A 19062-nucleotide genomic window follows, 5' to 3' on the forward strand; every position below is an offset into this window, starting at 1 on the left:
CCCTGGCTCTGGGAGGGGAGGGGGGTCTGGTGGTTAGGGGGAGGGGGGGGGGGGCTGGGAGCCAGGACTCCTGGGTTCTCTCCCCCGCTCTTGTCACAAACTCCCTAGCCCAGCACCCTGTGTCATCATTTACGTCTGTGCAAAGTGGTAGATAAATGTGTGGCCCAATTAATCTTCTCCCCTCACTCAGCAGGGTGTCAGCATTTCCCAGCCCTGGGTGCACATAATGCCCCACGCTGCAAGGCAGGGGAGCCTCCAGCCCTTGGGTCTTTGGGGCAAACCCCAGCACCTCGGTGCCTCAGTTTCCCTGTCTGTAAACCAAGGATTCCCATCCCTCCTCCCAGGCGGAGCAGGAGGTCTGCTCTTGAAGAGTAGTACAGACACTTTCACTCGATGCATCCGAAGAAGTGAGGTTTTTTCCCACGAAAGCTTATGCCCAAATAAATCTGTTAGTCTTTAAGGTGCCACCAGACTCCTTGTTGTTTTTGTAGATACAGACTAACACGGCTACCCCCTGCTACATTACAGACACTGCTTGCTTTGTCCCACCTCTCTCCATAAGAGGGAGCAACCACACAAGAAAACAGCCACAAGCCGGGCTCCAGACGCCGTGGGGCGGCCCCAGGAATCACTGGGGAGAAGAGCAGATTAGGAAACTGTACTGGTCCCATCCCAGCCGGCTTCAAATCTGACTGTGCAGTTCACACGGTGGCCGGGGACTCTGTTGGCCACAAGGGAACCATATTGGTTGATACCAGCTGGGGACCTGGCCTCTGACCTGTAAGGAAAGTTGGGGATACAGAAATCCTCCCTACCTCTGTGGGGTAGGATGGCCCTGGCTGGGTCTGTTCACTTCAAGGGTGCTGGTTTGAATCCGGACTGTAATTATTCCTGCTGTGTGGCTCAGTTCAGTTCCCATCTCATCCCTGGACACCACAAGCTTGCGGGGGCTGGAGTCCCCCCCCGGCTCATCCAGCCCCCACCCGCTCTGGTCAGGGGAGGCAGGGTTTTGTGAAGGCACGTGACATGCACACATGGGGGTTGGGAGTGCCATGTGATGGGTTGGGCTGGGACACTAGAAGCCCGTTTCAAGGGAGACCTGGCTACTTTGGTCTGAGACCCAAGGGCCCAGGAAGGAATGCAAGCTGGGCCATGTGGCTACCAGACAAACACAGGCACTGGCCTCCGTGCACACTTAGCAAAGATCTCTTTCCTACAACTTGGCTTGCTGCGGGTGTAACCGGGAGCTGCTGGTTCAAATCCTGACGCACCAGGTGTTGTTTAGTTCCCGATGCTAAAGTCACTGCTCAGTCCAAACCCAGAGCGGATTTGGGTGAGGTGCTTCCTGGGCTATTACTAATCGTCAGATGCTGAAATTATGAAGCAAGCACAATCATCACTTCAATTGGGTCAAACAGCACAGACCAGGCGGGACCAGCTGCGTGTTCCTGCCTGGGAGACAGTGGCCTCTGTCCAGGCCATGACCTCTGCCGGAGGCCCCTACGTGCTACAGGGGACCAGCCGAGCAATCCAGATAGGCAGTTATCCCAGGTCCTGGCCACAACGTAGCAGAGAAGGTTCCATCCAGCGCCCTCCCCTCGGCCCCAGCCACCAGCCTCCATCGCCCGCCCGTCAAAAGTTCAAACAAGCCCCTTGGTGCTTCCGCCAGTGCTGCCCCTTGCGCTCGGGAGAAGCTCCCCGTAAACCTCTGCAAAGCAGCCTCCTTCGCGTCCCTCCTGAAAACTCTCCTTTGCCCAGAAAAGCCTTGACAGAGGCTAGGTGGCCGGTGGGCTGAGAGCTCTGCCTGCGGTGCTGGCCAGCATCGTCTAATTGTTCCCTGGTGCCTGCCGGGATCCAGCTGCCATCTCTCGTCCAATACTCAGAGCGGCCTTTTGTCCTGGGTGTGTACAGCAGCACCGGGCGCCATGGGCTCCTAGGCCCGACTGTAACGCACCGAACGAAGCCCGAGAGAGCAGCCATCTGTGTATATTGTTACTACTTGCATGCCAGTGGAACGGCCGGCCCCGAACCGGGATCAGGCCCGCATTGTGCCACACACAGAGTAACTAGCCCAGACAGCCGCAGGGGGGGAGAAAGGAAGGGTGATTCCTCCTCCTACAGATGGGGAAACTGAGGCGCGGGGAGATGCGGTGTCAGGGGCAGAGGCAGGCATTGAACCAGATTGGCCGAGTCCTCGCCCAGCGCCTTCCCCATACGGCCCCCACTGTACAGGAACAGCTGCCGGGGGACCGGGGCAGCCCAGCATCCATCTAGCCAGGCCAGCCATGCAATGACTGGCTGGGGGCTGGGGCAGTCCCCCCCCCCCGCTGCATTAGCTCCGGCTCGGGGGAGGGGTTCGGGGGGGGATTGCTCTGCTCCTGACCGCAGCACGTCTCGCCCCCCCAGGCCGATGGAGCCCGGCCCAGAGGTGGGCAGGCTGGAGGGAGGGCGAGGCTCCACCCCTGGGAAGGAAGGCTGGTGTCTCCTCCCCACGGCCCGGGCTGTGTGCGCTGCTGCCGGGGCCGGGGCGAAGGGCCGGGGGACCCAGCCGGAGGGAGCGTGGGAACCGCTGCTCCTGCAGGTAGGCGGGGAGCAGGGGGGCCGGGCGCTGCCCGCTGGGGGGCCGAGGCAGCAGGACCTTGGCAGAGAGGGGCATTGTGGGTAAGGCCCAAAGGACTAGTCGGGGGGGGGGCTCCGGGGTGGAAAACCCTCCAGGACCTGAGTCGCTGGTGCCCTGCATCTTTTGTGCCGCCAGTTATGCCCGTGCAAAGAGGGGCTCAGCCCTGCCAGGCGCACAGGGAGATGTGGGGCAGCCCACCCAGAGCAGGAGCCTGGCACGATGCCCGCTCCGGCTGCCTCTCCGTGGCACAGCTCGGGCATCGAAACCCTGGAGTTATTGCTCCTCCGGGGACCGCGCAGCCGGAATCACTAGGATGCGGGATGGGGGGACAGGCGAACCCCGAGGGATGGCTGACCTGTCAGAGACACCTGGCCTGGCGCCTGTCAGATAGACCAACGCGAGGACTGGACGCCGCTCTCCTGCCCTGGATAAACAATGAATCAGAGCTGCACCCATGGCCTTTTGCCAGCCTCAGCTTCTCTCCTGGGCCTGAGAATGGGGCGCCGCAGAGAGGCCGTGGGAGGGGGGCGTGGGGATGAAGTGTGTCGAGTTTGGGGCAGGGGCTGGCCGAATGGAGCGGGGGAAGGGGGGATGGAGAGAAGCCAGGGAAGGAGAACTCGTAAAGAGAACGAAAAGGAGTAAGTGAGAAAGCAGGGGATGCACTGAGAGGAGCAGTGGCCACGAACCTGGCGAGGCGGAGGGCAGCGCGACAGCACCGGGGCAAGGAGACGGGGTCGTTCCCACGGGGTTAGGGACTCACTGCAGTGAGGGGGTTCCATGGTTGGCTACGACAGGGAGCAGTGTTGGGATTTCTTAGGGAGCGCCTGGAGGCCGGCCCCCGCTGGGCCAGGTGCTGAACAAATGATTCCTGTCCCCAACTGCTGCCAAGCATTAGACACAGGTCAGCCTACGGAGACTGACCGCCCAACAGGGGAAACCGGGAGACTATCCCCCTCGCCACGAGGGCCAGGGGTCTCAGCCCACCAGCTGCCTAACGGCTGGGACGTCTGTTGGAGGGGTCCCGGCAAAGGAGCGTTTCTCGGCGGGTTCAGGACGAGGAGGGAGCTGGGCCGATGTTTATGGGACCGCCTCCCCAGCCCGAGGGGCAGCAGCAGAGAAAGCACACAGGGGCATTTGCACATTTAACAAGTGGGTGATGGAGGCTGGGGGCCTGGGCTGAGGGGAGCTAGGAGTCGGCATCTCACGTGTGAGGAGAGGTAGGGTGGGGATAGGCCATGGAGGGCCCTGAAAGCAAAGACCCGCCAAGGGAGGTTGATGTAGTCAAAGCCACGGGCTGGACAATCTCTTTGCAGCCGCCCTCTGAATGGGCAAGTGTGGGGGAGATTGCACGGGTCAAGGCCAGAGAGAAGGAGCTTGTGGCAATCCAGCCTGGATGAGGCGGGCCTGGTTGCGAGGTTTAGCTTTTCGGATGGAGCGGAGAGGCCAGAACTTGGAGATGTTCTGCAGAAAGAGTTGGCAAGATTTCAACCTAGCCTGGATGTGAGGACCTAGAGAGAGGCCCAAATCAAAGACGACGCCAGGTTAGGAGCCGGAGTGACAGGCAGCATGGTGGTGTTGTCTACCGCGATCAAGAACGATCAAGAACGGGGGTAGCAGGGAGGACTTGGGCGGGGAAGATGAAGAGCTGTTTTAGCCATGCGGAGCTTGGTCTGACAGCTGGACCTCCACGAGGAGAGGTCACAGAGACAGGCTGAGATTTCAGTTTGGACAGAAGGTGAGAAGTAGGTCAACGAGAGGGTAGCTGAACTGATGTGTGTAGATGAAATGCCCCAGAGAGAAGGTGTAAGGAGAGAAGCACAGGGACCCAGGCCAGAGCTCTGTGGAAACCCCACAGGATCCTTTGAAGGAGCAATTCAAAAGGCAGGAGGGGAACCAGAGGGGACAGAGGCTCTGGAAATCTTGTCCTCCCTTGGCTTCAGAAGAGCAGGGCTGATGGTGCGAGAGGCAAGGACGACAAGGAGGGAGCACTGGGTCTGAGCTGGGCTCATTAGAAACTTTGCATGGGGGCAGGGAATGTCCTTCCTGACCTCTGCAGGCGAGCGGTCACAGCCTGAATGTGCTGACTGACCCCTCCTGCAGCGAAACTTCCTTCTTTCTGCCCAAGACACATGACAGCCTCCCCGTGCCTGGTGTCTCCAGCCTTGTGACCCAACATTTGCCCTTGTGAAATCCATCCTGGTGTCCCCGTCCCCCACCCCAGCAAGGAGGCCTGGGGCAGGGAGGGCGATGCCCGGGAGGGAATTCAGCACCGTGCGATCCATGGCGCAGCGACTGCGTCCTCAGTGGAACCAGAGAGATGGGGGAGGCGCTCAGCCGACATGTACTGCACCCCCTCCGCCTCTGCAGGAGTGCTGCGCTGCATGAGTGGCTGGGCCAGAAACGCACTATGCACTCCCCCAGGGCAGCTGTCCCCCATTTCTCCCCCATCCCCAGCTACCAAAGAGCGCGCTGGGCTCAGTCCTGGCTCACAGAGCAGCCACAGAAACGCCAGCCCAGGGCAGAGTGCAGAATGAGGATGTGGAAGGTAGAAAGAAACCAGCTGTGGTTTTAGATCCCAGGTGGAGTTTGCAGTGCCAGCGGTTAGCGCACGCCGCCTCTCGCTGGTGAGCGGATCACGTTTGCCCTGGAATCACAGAGAGAATTAATGTGGCAGTCACGGGGTTACTTATAGCCAGTCACTTTCTAGAGTATAATTTAGCGGGACCCGATTCTGATCTCACCTCCGCTTGCTTAAAATGAGGCGTATCTCCAGTGAAATCATGTTCTGCTCCCATCTGGCTTTTTCCAGGTTTGCTGGTTCGTTCTCCTGCTGCATCACTCAACACTGGGCCTACGAGGTTCTGGAAAAATGAAGCTCTCTGTAACCCCCAAGAAGGTATGCCTTAGAAACGGACACAAACTCTCCATCTCCTTCTTCGATCCTGCCATTGGCTGCTCTAGTGAAGGTCCCGGGTCTGTGTGGGCTCCGGGGAAGAATGTCCCAGGGTCTCATTCTCCTGGTCTTTGTATACATGCTTGAGGTTTGTAAGATGCTGAGCCCCAATGTACGTCTCTCGGGCTGTGGTTAACCGAGGAGCCTGACAGATGCACGAGGTGCTGCCGTGCCCTGGGAGTCTGCAGCAACATTAACTTGCTTCAGTGTTTTACTGCAGGGCCCGAGTAAACAGGAGTCTGTTGGTGCTCTGGCCAGAGGCAGCTCTGAGGAGTAGCCCGGGTCATGGAGTAGAAGCGTCTACATGGTCTGAATCTAGGTTGCTCTCAGCCCTCTGTAAAACAGGGACGTCCACATGCATTCAAAGGTGTGTAGTGCGTTCTCCAGCTAGGTGCAATGGCTGGGACGGAGGCGGCTGGGCCTGGGCCAGGGTCGGAGGGAAGAGGCAGGAGCGAGGCAGGGTCTGCTTTGCTGCTCGGGAACTTCTGGTTTACACGGCTAGAGTAGCTGAATTGGGCAGCCATAGGGTTCCGTCACTCTGGTCTCTCCGGCCAGGACGTCCTGCAGGGCCTCACCCTCACTTTGCTGAGCTCCCCAGAGGCAATGTGGTGCATCAGTTACCCGGGTTCCCACAAGCCTGGGTTCTACACCTCCACATCCTTACAACCAGGACCAGTGGCCAAATTCCCAGCATTGACATTTGAGCTGAGGAGAGAATTTTGTCAGATAGCATTTTACTGTCACACATTAAGGGTAACTCAAAGCCCCAGAGGCCTCGCTCTGGGATCTTCCCTCACCTGAACCTGCACAAAGCCCCTGGGTTAGGTTCTCCCCTAGAACATGTTGGACACTAAAACCTAACAGTGGAAAAAACCGACACAGGAAGCCAAAGGTTACAAGGCAAAATGGGAACGCGCTTTCTTCTTTTCAGCCACTGCCAGGCCAGGCTTGTGATTGCAATTAGTCCCCGAAGCAAATGGGCTGTTTCCATAGCAGTCATTGGTGCCTGGGGTCCTTTGAATCACAGAACTGGGTCTCTTTTCCCTTGGACCTAAGACAGAATCTTCCATTTCCCCATCATTTTACACTCCACGTTCTGTTGGCAGTGAAATGAGCGAGAGCAGAGGGAGATTGGTGCAAATCGAACCACTGCTCTGGTTCGCTTTACAAGGAGTGCACCTAAGAGATGTATTGGGCAGTCTTTACACAGCAACTCGCCATAGGCCATCTGCACCAAAGTACAGACCTCTCCCACTTGAGCTAAAGGAGTGGCTTCTTTAGCCAGCAGCAGCAGGAGGCTGTTGTCCTCTGTGGTCCAGCCATTTTACAAGCCTCAGGCAAAACCCCAGGAACACCAAGGATATGGTCTAATAACGCATGGCAGCTTGGGAGGAGTTACGGCCCAGATGCACAGAAGTATTTAGGCTCCGCACGTCCATTGAAAGCACTGAAAGCTAGGAACCCAGCTACTTGTGTTCATCGGGGCCTGTCACCACCCCCTCCATGCTCCCACTGCACCAGGCGCATCCAGTCTGCCCCTGAGATGTCAACACTCCCGGTTGTTTCAGACACAGCATACAGCTGTCTTTTCCTGTCCCCTCACAGCTGAACGCTCTCGAGAGCCGGGAAGAGTTCCTGCTGCCTAGGCAGCCGAACCGGCTTTCCCAGAAGGTAAGTTGTCTCCAAGGGGCTGAGCTCAGCCAGAAAACCACGGAGTCAGCAGAGCCGAACGGCCCCACAAAGGAAGCGCTTGTTCTGCATTCCCCGGGTCATGCTGGGCTGGTTCTGCTTATGTTTGCATCACGCCCCTGGGGGTGATTGTAAGTGGCGTGAAGTTTACAGCTTGTGTTTGCTGAGAACTGCCAGAGCAGGGGACGCTTACAGCTCAGGTCCAGCACTGGCCCCAAGTCAACAGGCCCCATTTGCCATTCACACCGGAGCGACTCTCTTGAGCCAGTCCCTCAGCTGGAGTAGATCAGCACAGTTCCACTGACTTCAGTGCAGCAATTGCCAGCCGAGAATCAGGCCCCCGTGGCTTCAGGGGACTTGCTCCCAATGTACAGCTGCATACGTGAGCACAGAACCACGCCCAGTAGGTTCTCTTGCACCTGTTTACGACCCGCTAGTAGGTGGCTTGTGGCAGTCAGACTTGGCTACACCTGGGCATGCAGGCGGAGGAACGAGCGGCTGGGATCAGAGGGCCTGATTCTTCTCTTGCTTACACCAGGGTAAACCAGGAGTAACTTTGTTAAAGACAGTAGAGATACACCAGTGTAAAACTGGTGTGAGACCAGAACTATGCTCTCTGGGTCTAACCATTGTCTTCTCCTTGTGCGGTCATTTACACCAGTGCAAACAGTGCAGAGGGGGTACAAAATGTTGTCTGAGTCAGTAGCATTTCACACCCCTTTTGCACTAGTGTGAATGACTGCACGGGCGCAGGGCAGTGGCAAATCAGGCCCAGGCTTTGGCTTTTCAGCTAAATGTCTCAACCGCCTGCCTGTCTCCATTTTGTTCTCTCTTTCTGCCCCCAGTACCCGCGCCGTGCCCTGCTGGCTGTGATCCTGGTGGGTGTGCTCTTGGCCGGGGTTCTCACTCATCTCCTAGTTTTTCCGTTCGGATCCCCTTTGGGAAGAGAGAAAGTGGGGCAGGATCCAGACAACACGTGCAGTGACCCTTGCAGGTGAGTGACTCTTCTGAGCATGGGTTTTTTAATGATTGCACGGCCGGGCGTCTCGGCCTTTGCTCACTAGCAATCCCCAGCCATCTGCTCGGTTTCTCCCATGGCGTGCTCTGCCAGAGTACGGGGCAGCCTACCCCAGGATCCTTTGCACCCAAGTATTAATGCTCTCAGAGCAGGCCCAGTTCACTGCTGTCCTGTACCTTGGGCAGTCCTGTACACACCAGTGCAACATGCCATCCTTGGGCCCCACCCCACTGTGCACGGCTGTAAGTGACGGTCGGAGGCTGTGATGAGCTGGGCCCGACGTGGACCAGCTCAGAGGTGATCGGCGTTGTCGTCCCTGGTAGGATTGTGCTGGTGGAAAGCATCCCCGAGGGAATGGTGTACGAAGCCAACAGCACGGTGAACCCGTCCACTTTTCAGGCCTGGAAGAACCTGATCGGAGGTGCTAAGAGCAGCTTGGACATCTCCTCTTTCTATTGGACCCTGACAAACGATGACACGCACACTCAGGAAGCCACGGCTGACCAAGTAAATAGCAAAAACTTAATTAGGGGCTGGATCCTGCCAGGGCCGGATCCCGCCTCGGGCTCCAGCCTGGGAGTCGACCTGCTAGAGTCAGTGGAACTGCTCCCCTGCTCAGCGTGGGCTCACAGGCTTTGCTGGACGGGGCCAGAACACTCCTCAGCCTGCAGGCTGGCGCTCCCAGGGCTGGCGCCAATGGGACTCCCTTGTAGTGTAATTTACCGGAATACGCTGTACTGACCTAACTCCATCACTTCCGAACCCGCGTGTAGAAAAGTGCCGAGACTCCTCTTGGTACCCCTGGATTCATTCATTCACTCTGACACCCCTGTGTCCCTCAGCGAGGGCAGGAAACCACAATCGAATCAGCTGAATCCATCCCCAAATTAGCGTCTAATTACCAAACTAGTACCGGGTTCCTCTTCCCAGGCCATCAAGGAAGCCAGTTAGGGAAGGCTGTTGAGTGGAACATTGATTTGCCAGAGCTCAAGCCTCCTTTTGCAAAGCCTCTTTCATGGCTTTGGTTAGATCAGAGCGGGTCATGCTGACTCAGATCCTAGCAGAGAAAAGAGACAGGGCCAGACTGGAAGCAGATGCAGTGAGTCCGCCCCGGGAGCTGGGAAGGCAAGCCCAATGCCCAGCCCCTGCCCCATGCAGAGAGACCAGCACGAGTCAGGGGTGAATTTCCCCTAGTCAGTGTGATGCCCATGGGGCTGCGTGTATCGGCACATGGCCGGATGAATCATGCCCACTTTGAGCTGGTGAGAAGGCAGAAAGCCCCTCCTCTGGGCTTACTGGCGTTTGTAACTCCTCTTTTAAAAACAGGGTGAAGAAATCCTGGCAGAACTGCTGCAGCTACCCCAGCGAGGCATCTCGGTGAGAATCGCAGTCAGCAGCCCGTCCTCGAAGCAGCCCCCGGATGACCTGCAAGCGCTGGAGCAGAGCGGTGAGATTCCTGAGTGTCGGGGGCCCAACTCGAGACCCACTGATGGGGCCGGATTTCCAGAAAGAGCCGAGCACCCACCCTCTGAAAATCAGCCCCTTCATGGTGCTACACTTTGGGGACCCTAAATTCACTAGGCACTTTTGAATATCTTGGCTGTTCTCCCACCAAAGCAGCCTGCTTAGCCCCATCAGTGGAAGGGACCGGGACACAGGCGGTCTGGCCTAGTGGTTACAGCTGGGCTGAGGTCTGCCCACCAGGGACAGGCGTCGCAGGACTCACAAGGCTGGATCCCATAAACAAGAGTCAGGCCGGGGTCGAAGACCAGAGATCAGGGGAAGTCTGGCACTGCAGCAGGCCATGGCCCATGTGGTTGCCCAGACAAGTTCCTGGGCCAGCCCCTGGGATTAAGTAGGGGCATGTGGCCAATCAGAGGGCCGCAGGGTACTGTCACTCGGGGTCTCTTGGGCGGTACTTCCTGTGGCACTGGAGACCCAGGTCCTAGTCCCCGAGTCCTTACAATCGGGGTTCAGGAGCAGCCCTCTGATAACGAACCACTGGGCACCGCCTGGCCGTGTCACAAGAGGCTCTGCAGAAGACACCCGGGGAATCCGGAAACAGCTCCCCAGGGCCCCCTCTGGCCGGTTTGGCGCCTGTGCGGCTCTCTGAAGGGACCGTTCCTATTCCGGGACCTGGGCGTGAAAGAGCTCCATGTCCTTTACAAACCCTAGGGGCTGCTGTCCGCAAAGTCAACATGCACAGGCTGACTGGCGGGGTGCTGCACACCAAGTTCTGGATCGTTGACAAGACCCACGTCTATCTCGGCAGCGCTAACATGGACTGGCGTTCCCTCACCCAGGTAAACACCTCCTAGGGGCAAGAGGGTCTTCGCCCGAGCTGGGGTGCCACATAGGCTTGTGCCTTTGATGGGCTATTCTCCATCTGGGGTCGTCAGAAGAAGCCCTGCTTGAGTGGACAGGCGCTGGGCAGGCTCTGAGCTAGGACTAAGGCGGGACCAGTCTGGGATGTAGGGAAAGCTGAGGGAGCGTCGCTTAGTGCTGAGAGTAGGAACTGGTTGCCAGGAACTGGTCCCAGCTCTGCTACTGACTTGGGGCCCTGTCTGGCAATGAGCGGCACGGAGCCTGACCCCATACAGACCCCATTGAGGTCAATGGCCAGGGGAGGAGCCAGCCACATGGGCCTCGCTGTGGAACTGGGGTGTTGGTCTCTAACATCTAGGATTCTTCATGCCCAAGCCTGCGGGGGCTGGGAATCCTGGGGGCTGCCGAAGACCCTTCCTCAGGAAAATCAAAGCATCTCTGTAGCAAAGTGCCCAGGGCTGAAGGTCAGACCTGCTGCGTATGGCCCCTCGGAGAGAGGCGGTGTAGCCTGATGGAAATGTTATTTCCACGCCTGGGGCCAGGAGCAGTTTGGACTGGCTCCAGCCCCACTTTGATTGGCTGTTCTTCATCTGGGGCTGTCAGAATGAGCCCAGCAGAGACACTGGCAAGGCCAGCGCTGTCGCTCTGATTCTTTGGGGCGCTCAGGTACTGTGGTGCCAATGAGAACCTAGAGAGATTAGCTAGAGAGGAAGGGGGGGGAAGGAGTCCCCAGGGGCTCTGAAACCTCCAGCTAAAGAAATCCGTGGCTTACACAACCACGGCGCTGGGAATTCCTCATGCCAGCCGGCTGCACGTGACAGGGAGTTCTGGGTTGCTTGTCCCGCAGGTGAAGGAGCTGGGCGCGGCTGTCTACAACTGCAGCTGCTTGGCCAAGGACTTAGGGAAGATGTTTGAAGCCTACTGGGTTCTGGGGGTGCCGGACGCCTCCATTCCATCGCCCTGGCCGGCCAATTACTCCACCACGTACAACAAGGAGACGCCTCTGGAGGTGCAGCTGAACGGGACAGATGCCAGCGTGTACCTTTCTGTAAGTCGAGGTACCTCAGGGTAACCCTCTTCTGCCCCTTCTTATTGGTTTCATGAAGGAGTTGCCATAACCAAACAGACCCTTGTTCTGGTCAGTCACCTCGCCTCCTACAGTGGCCAATACCTGCTGCTTCAAAGTGAGTTCAAGCCCCCTGGGGTGCACCTGACCAGTCAGGGAGTGTTGCACATGGAAGGAAAATTTCCTTCCCGACCATGCAGCCGTCAGCTTGACCCCTCTCTGTGCTGTGCCCAGAGCTCCCCGCCAGCCTTGTGTGCCGAGGGACGGACGGAGGACCTCCATGCGCTGCTCGGCGTCATCGACGACGCCAGCCAGTTCGTGCACATCGCCGTGATGAGCTACCTGCCGACCATGGAGTTCTCGCACCCCAGGAGGTAAAGCCTCAGCAGCCCTTTGCGAAGCAGCTCTCAGGCCGAGCACGCGCTGGGCACACGGCGGTGCTGAGTTCGCAGCGCAGTGCGTGCCAGTGGGCATGAGCTGTGTCCGAGTTGAATTCAGTAACAAGGGCAGGGGGGTGTAATCCTCGTCCTTTAAGGCTTCACCCGCCTCCACTGCCCATTTCTCAGCCTTTGTTTCCTCCTGGGCCTCATGTGCGACTCAGACTTCTCCCTTGAACACTCCTGTGTCTGCTGCTGATCCACTCCATGCCTTTTTCACGCCACACCCTCTGTTGGGAACCGCTAGGATTGCGCAGAGTAAAACCCACGGGCCCCGTTTTCAAAAGGGGCCTGTGATTTTAGCAGCCCAAATTGAGATGCCCTAAGGGACACGATCTTCATCGGCTGTCCCTTCTTTCAGGCGCTGCACATGGGGCATCCTAAAATTGCTAGTCCATTCTGAAGATTCAGGCCTTGAAAAAGTTACTTGACAAGGACCCCAGGCAGCCACCACTGTAGCTAGTAACTCGGAGAGGCAGCAGGGCAAACCTTGTTTGTTTCCCCAGGTATTGGCCAACTATTGACAATCATCTCAGGAAAGCAGCCTACGAAAGGCAAGTCCACATTCGACTGCTGATTGGCTGCTGGGAGCACTCCAAGCCAGCCATGTTTCCTTTCCTGAAATCTCTGGCTGCCATGCAGGACAACAGGACGCAGTACAGCGTGGAAGTGGTGAGTAATGCTCCGAGCTCGGCACAGCAGCCGGGGTCCGGAATCCTGCAGTTCGGATCTTGCCTCTTACACTCATTCCCCTTCTTGTGGCTTTTGGCAAGTCCCTAAAGCCCTGATTCAGCAAAGCGCTTAAGTCCACGGTTAAAGCGAAGCACGTGTAGTCCTGACCTCCACTGAGACAGCTCCTCTCTGGACTGGTTTCCTCATCCATAAAATGCTGGAGCATTTGCCGGAAAGTTTCCTCCAGGGTTGTAGTTGTGGTAGGAGACCAGCTGGATCCAAAGGGCCTCGCTGAGACTAAAGGGACCATTGTCCCTCATTCCCCGAGCCGTGAAATCAACCCAGCTATGTCCAACCAGGAATGAGCAGGGCTCTGTGGGGAAATCGGGGGGCGTGTGTCCTGGAATCAGCTGCGAGGGGAGCACAGCCGAGCCCACGGCCAGTGCTGTGGCTGGGAGTCGGTTTAGGGTAGATCTGCACCCTCTGTTCTGCAGCAGCTGGAGTCTCGGGTGAGCTGCACCGTAGGCCCGGGCTGTTGCTGAGACTAGCTAGAGCCGGTTCTAAGGGTTGATTGGCTGCTGTTGCCCTGCGCGTTGTGCCGCCATGGCGGGTGCATTTTACACTCCTCCCGCAGTGGCGGCAGTGACTGCACATGGTGCAGGGGCCAGAGAATCAGGACCTGGAGCTTTGTCCACCTAGGCCTGGTCTCCACCCCGCAGGCGTCGGGTTCAGCCCGGCTCGTTCACGGCCGGTGTTTGTGGTGCAGTGATGCAGTAGGACACTCATTCCGTGGGGTCTCTGTTTTCCTCCCTTCCATTTGAAGAGGCTCTTCACCGTTCCAGCCAATGAAACACAAGCCGAGATCCCCTACGCGAGAGTCAACCACAACAAGTACATGGTCACCGACAAGGTGGCCTATATCGGTGAGTAGAGCCCGCTGCCGACCCCTCCCTACCGCCACTATTAAACACGTCCTGTCTCCTTCCTCCTTGTCGCACTGACAAACCCTCTCCCCGCACACTGGATAACATCGTTCAGGATTACGTACTAAATAACCCAGAGCCGGGGAGAGCGCGGGAGCTCTAGGCGAGCAAAGGCTGTGCTGTGTCCAGGCAAGATTTGACGAGGCGGCGTGGCACAGACTCTGACTGCCGGCACAGGAGACCGCCCCTGCATGGACGGTGGCGGGAGGAAAGTGACACTAGCTGGCCCCGGGGAACGAGGAGGGGGGCAGAGCGAGAGGCATGCCAGTGGTACGATTCTCAGCTACTCCGCTCCTGCGTGCAGGGAGAGACCCTTACAATGGTGTCAGTTGCAGGGGTCTAAGTCTGCTCTAATTTACTTTCTGCTTCTCATAGCTTCAGGGGAGCAGAGACTAGCCGGGCGCTGGGCACTCCGGCCGCACCCCTAGGCCAGGGGCTGAGACTGGCGGGGGCACACGCCTTACACCAGCCCCACCCAGCTGGGGCGGCACCCGCACAAAGGGGGCTGCTCAGGGGCCATTCCCACTCGCTTTAAGGCTGTAGGGTCAGGACAAGGGGAGCAAGGCTGAGAAGAAGTTTAACTATAAAGTGGGCAGCTTTGAACTCAAGCCTGAAACACACAGGGAACCAGCGGAGGGGCCTGCACATGGCCAGTCTGCTCCCCGTCAGTGCACATAAGAGAAGAGCAACTGCGCGCTGTGGTGCTGGACTCGGGGGGGAGGGCACGTTCCTAGCTAGGACAAGAGGAGAGGAATTGCAAACTGAGGGCGTACCCAGGAAATGCTGGGGCAGGCAGCACACCCAGCAGAGATTCTTTGGACATGCCTGGGTTGGTAAAACAGACGTGTCTGATATGGGAGAGCCCAGGGCTGCCAGCGTCATGATGGCGTTTGGGCCGGCAGGTGCGATAAGCTCTCTCCTCCTTCTCCCCGAAGGTACCTCCAACTGGTCAGGAGACTATTTTGTCAGAACAGCAGGATCTGCGCTTGTGGTGAACCAGAGCGACACAAATGCCCAGGGCGAGCTCACAGTGCGGGAACAACTCCAGGCCGTGTTTGAACGGGACTGGAACTCCAAATACAGCAGGGACATCAGCACCTTGGGCCAGTGGGAAGACATCTGCAGAGGTCACTAGGAGGCTACGCTGCGGAGGACTGGTGGAAGGGAATCCTGGCATCACAGAACCACCTGGCTACAGCATGTCAAGGCAGCATGGCTACCCCAGCACTGCAAACATGGCGGGATTGACAGGTCCCTTCCAGAGCCTGAAATATCCAGTGTCACCTGGTTTCTTGCCAGCTCCTTTGGTTTATCTGCAATGGCGTTAGTCATTTTTTGAGCCCTGGTGTCTCTCGGGAACACAAGGACACCCCATCTTCAAACACTCACAGCTGAGCCAGGCTGGGGAGAGTTCATCCTTTTCTCTACCACACCCCAGCTGCTGCTGTCCCTCTGTGCTGAACTGAGCGGGAATTTTCAGATGTAGGCCCGTGGAATGGGCTTCCATAGCATCTGATATGTAATGGCCCAGATCCCCGTCAAAGGGTTTGTATACAGGGGAGGTGCTAGTAAAGTCTAATTTGTGTCTATTTTCAATCCATTCGGAAGGAAGATACAGTGAGTTACACAGGGGGAGCTATACAAAGAGAACATATACACGGACACAGGATGGAATTCATCAACGGTCAGAGGGACGAGGCATGGCCAGGGACCCATTGATGTCCTACTGCAGCCCTATTTTAAATACTTATGTAGGAACTGAACTGATGCCTAGGTCTTGTGCTGCCCTTCTGCCCGGGGGTGAATTTCATTTACTCTCCATGAATTGATATGATCTTCTGAAAATTCACTGCAAGGCAGGGATCTGTAGCAGGGTCTCACAGGGAACAAGGAAAGCATTAACTCAGTAGCTGAAAACTTGAGGGGGAGAACAGCAAATAGGTTTGAATAAAGTCACCAGTTATGGAGGTGCGGGTCACAACACTCAGGTAAAGGTTGAGTTCCATTTTGTACTCAAAGCAGGGATTCAGCCTCTTTATATTGTAAGAAAAATGTAGTGTTCCCTCCTCAAACGTACTGTATTTCCTCTCTGACCGCAGAAGGACTGAGAATTTCCATGTAAATCCGTTCATTAATTCACACATTAAAATTAATACACAACTGGTTCTTTAAAAAAAATTAGCCTCTGTCACTCTTTTCTTTGTCCCAAATGAAAAGAACAGAATGACGTAGTTATTTCAAACTTTCCATAAGCTTAACATTAATGGAACTCTGGGGCCGAGGCTCTATTGGAAGCAATAGGTTGTAATGAAGCAGAATGATTAAGTACACCTCTACCCTGATATAACACGACCCAATATAACACGAATTCGGATATAACATGGTAAGACAGTGCTCTGGGGGAGGGGGGGCTGCGCACTCCGGCAGGTCAAAGCAAGTTCAATAGAACTCAGTTTCACCTATAACGCGGTAAGATTTTTTGGCTCCCGAGGACAGCGTTAGATCGAGGTAGAGGTGTATCGTGATTAGATAGGTTACAGAGAAGTTCAGTATGCATCTGAAGAAGTTAGGTTCTTACCCACAAAAGCTTATGCTCCCAATACATCTGTTAGTCTTAAAGGTGCCACAGGACTCTCTGTTGCTTTTTACAGATCCAGACTAACACGGCTACTCCTCTGATACTTTCTGTGAAGTGTAACCTGAGCTGTGAGTTGCCAGGGTTCATAATGCTGGGTTTGGGGAGAACTGCACCATCTTTGTGTCCAATATGTCTCTGTTGCTGCCTCCGTGTGCAACAGACCTTTCTAAGCACCGAGGCCAAAGCCCGAGGGCAGTTACAGAAGCTTCAAAGAGCAGTGACCATTAGGGCAATCTGCCAGTGAGAACTCTGCATGCAGGGTTGTGGTAGCCGGGTCAGTCCCAGGATATTAGACAGAGAAGGTGGGTGAGATATTAGTTTTTATTGGACCAACTTGTGTTGTTCTTGGCACTTCTCCAGCCCCCCAATAGCACTAAGTCCCATAGACTCATGGCTGCAAACTAGCTGGACAGGAAAGGTGGGGTTACCTCAATGTCACGATGGGCCCAACTAAGAGTTACTTGAACTTCTCTAAAAAGTAACAGAGGGTCCTGTGGCACCTTTAAGACTAACAGATGTATTGGAGCATAAGCTTTCAGGGGTGAAGGCCCACTTCGGATGCATGTAATGGAAATTTCCAGGAGCAGGTATAAATAAGTTGGCAAGAATCAGTCTGGACATAATGAGATTAGTTCAGTCAGGGAGGGTGAGGTGCTCTGCTAGCAGTTGAGGTGTGAACACCAAGGGAGGAGAAACTGTTTCTGTAGTTGGCTAGCCATTCACAGTCTTTGTTTAATCCTGATCTGATGGTGTCAACTGCTAGCAGAGGACCTCACCCTCCCTGATTGAACTAACCTCGTTATCTCTAGACTGATTCTTGCCAGCATATTTATACCTGCCCCTGGAAATTTCCATTACATGCATCCGACGAAGTGGGCATTCACCCACGAAAGATTATGCTCCAATACATCTGTTAGTCTTAAAGGTGCCACAGGACTCTGTTACTTCACAGAAAGCCAAACCTGTGCAGATAAGAAATACACCGTTAAGACACCTCAACAACCTTCACTCTGCCCTGCAGTGATATCAGGAGGGAAAAATAATATGCAAAAAAAAATCCCCTCAGGTGTCAGTTTAATGTAATCTGGGCCCACAAATGATAAAATGTCTTAATCCTAATCATGTGGCTGTTGCCCAGTGTCATTACAAACAGAATTCCCCACTCACGCCAGGCTGTATCCGCTTTGCACCGGTGTATAGAGTGACACAAGATACAGGGCACTGGAAAATCAGGGCTGCTCTAGACTGACCTGGGTCGGGGACCGCTGCCGATGAGCCTCAGCAAATCCCATTGAAATAGTTTTGCTGGCTGAGTTTAGGCTCACTGGACTTACCCTGCACTTGTGAAGTCAGGAACACCTGAGTGAGCAGGTGTAAAACACCATCTCAGCATTTTGTAATCACCTTGCAGAGGTTGTAGAGGATTTACCAGGGCGCAAGGCAGAAGTAATGGCGAAGTTCTGCCGTGTGAGATGGTTGGGTACAAGCCATTCTGTCGTTTGCTTCTCACCTTGTCATTCGGCTGCTTACTCCAGGGCTTGCGCGGCTCACTAAGGAAACATGGAACAATCTCACCACCCTGAGCCGGAGCAATTCCAGACTGCCCAGGAGAGAGTCTGCGCTTGTGGCAGCAGGGCCTGGGGCAACAACCTGTTGCTCTGTGGTGAATTCGACCCCAAATGACCCTCAAGAGCTTGAGAAAACAGAGTTAATTTAGGGTGTGCCAGAGCCCACCATGCAAAGCAGTCTCCGGCCCTGCCCCTTCTAAGAGCAGAATGACGTCCTCCAGGAGACCTAAAGCACTAGCTAGTGGGGTTCACTGTGATCCCATCACTGCCCCCAATGACATCACCATGACATCACCATGTCCTAATGTGTCACTATGATGACATCACTGCCTTTATGACATCAGCAGGATGCCACAATGGTCTGGTTCATCATCACGGTGATTACGTTACAGGACAGCACTGGGACAGCAAGGCTGCCCCCAAACCCCAGCCTGGCCCCTGCCCCGGGGGAGCCACCTTACCCCACCCCAGGGCCCTGAGCCCCCGCCCCTGTGAGGGAACGACTGCTGAGCCGCTGAATTAAATAGCCCTGGGAAGGTACCATTCCCCTGGAAAGGGGGAGGGGAAATGTGCCTCCCGCAAAAAATATCCAGGTTTATTTAAAAATCACCCTAGGCACACGGTGTAGACTAAGTAAACATCCTGGGTAAATAATAAAATAATACCAATAATAATTTCAGTTCGCTGATCAGTCCTGGCCAACTGCTCCTATCCCCCCCACCAATGCAATGGTTCACTCCAGCAGGTTGACACTTGGGCACTCACGCCTAGGAAGGAACCATTTCACTGGCGGGGGGCAGCGGGGGGGGGGACTGGAGGGAATAAAACTCCCGCGGTCATTTCCCGGAGAGAAAATAAAGCACAGACCGTTTCCTCAGAGCCTCTGGTGTGGGTATTTCTCTAATCAGGGCCGGTAGTAAAGCCTGTAGGTTTGCGCACCCCCCATCCAGGCTGAGAATGGTACATCCCGGCCCCAAGTGGCAGTTGGTTGTTTACCAGCTTCTGCTCCCCTCAGATGGGGCGGGGGGAGGGGCGGCTGTGGGGGGGGCTGGACCCTCGCCTGGGGGCGGGGCGGGGGGGATGTGGGGGGGGG

At 56.0% G+C, this 19062-nt stretch overlaps 1 protein-coding gene across 2 annotated transcripts; it reads left to right on the top strand.

Annotated features, from left to right (window-relative positions):
- The first annotated feature begins 2395 nt into the window (after window positions 1-2395).
- Window positions 2396-15941, top strand: PLD3 (phospholipase D family member 3). Of its 2 annotated transcripts, none has more exons than XM_034792185.1 (12): window positions 2396-2581; window positions 5430-5516; window positions 7179-7244; window positions 8108-8256; window positions 8604-8787; window positions 9607-9727; window positions 10456-10583; window positions 11453-11653; window positions 11906-12045; window positions 12615-12780; window positions 13604-13703; window positions 14699-15941. In XM_034792185.1, exons 1-12 carry the CDS (start codon window positions 2411-2413, stop codon window positions 14896-14898), a joined length of 1713 nt encoding a protein of 570 aa, XP_034648076.1. In that variant the 5' UTR covers window positions 2396-2410; the 3' UTR covers window positions 14899-15941. The 2 variants fall into 2 exon arrangements, with proteins under 2 accessions (XP_034648076.1, XP_034648077.1); XM_034792186.1 differs by having other exon boundaries at window positions 2396-2572; window positions 5427-5516.
- The last annotated feature ends 3121 nt before the right edge of the window (window positions 15942-19062 follow it).

Source organism: Trachemys scripta, chromosome 16, assembly GCF_013100865.1.
Source record: "Trachemys scripta elegans isolate TJP31775 chromosome 16, CAS_Tse_1.0, whole genome shotgun sequence".
Classification (NCBI taxonomy): Eukaryota; Metazoa; Chordata; order Testudines; family Emydidae; genus Trachemys; species Trachemys scripta.

Coding starts and splice junctions, on each gene's coding strand:
- PLD3 (XM_034792185.1), top strand. CDS start 2,411: ATGGAGCCCGGCCCAGAGGTGGGCAGGCTGGAGGGAGGGCGAGGCTCC. Junction 7,245..8,107: donor CGAACCGGCTTTCCCAGAAG/GTAAGTTGTCTC, acceptor TTCTGCCCCCAG/TACCCGCGCCGTGCCCTGCT. Junction 11,654..11,905: donor ATGCCAGCGTGTACCTTTCT/GTAAGTCGAGGT, acceptor TGCTGTGCCCAG/AGCTCCCCGCCAGCCTTGTG.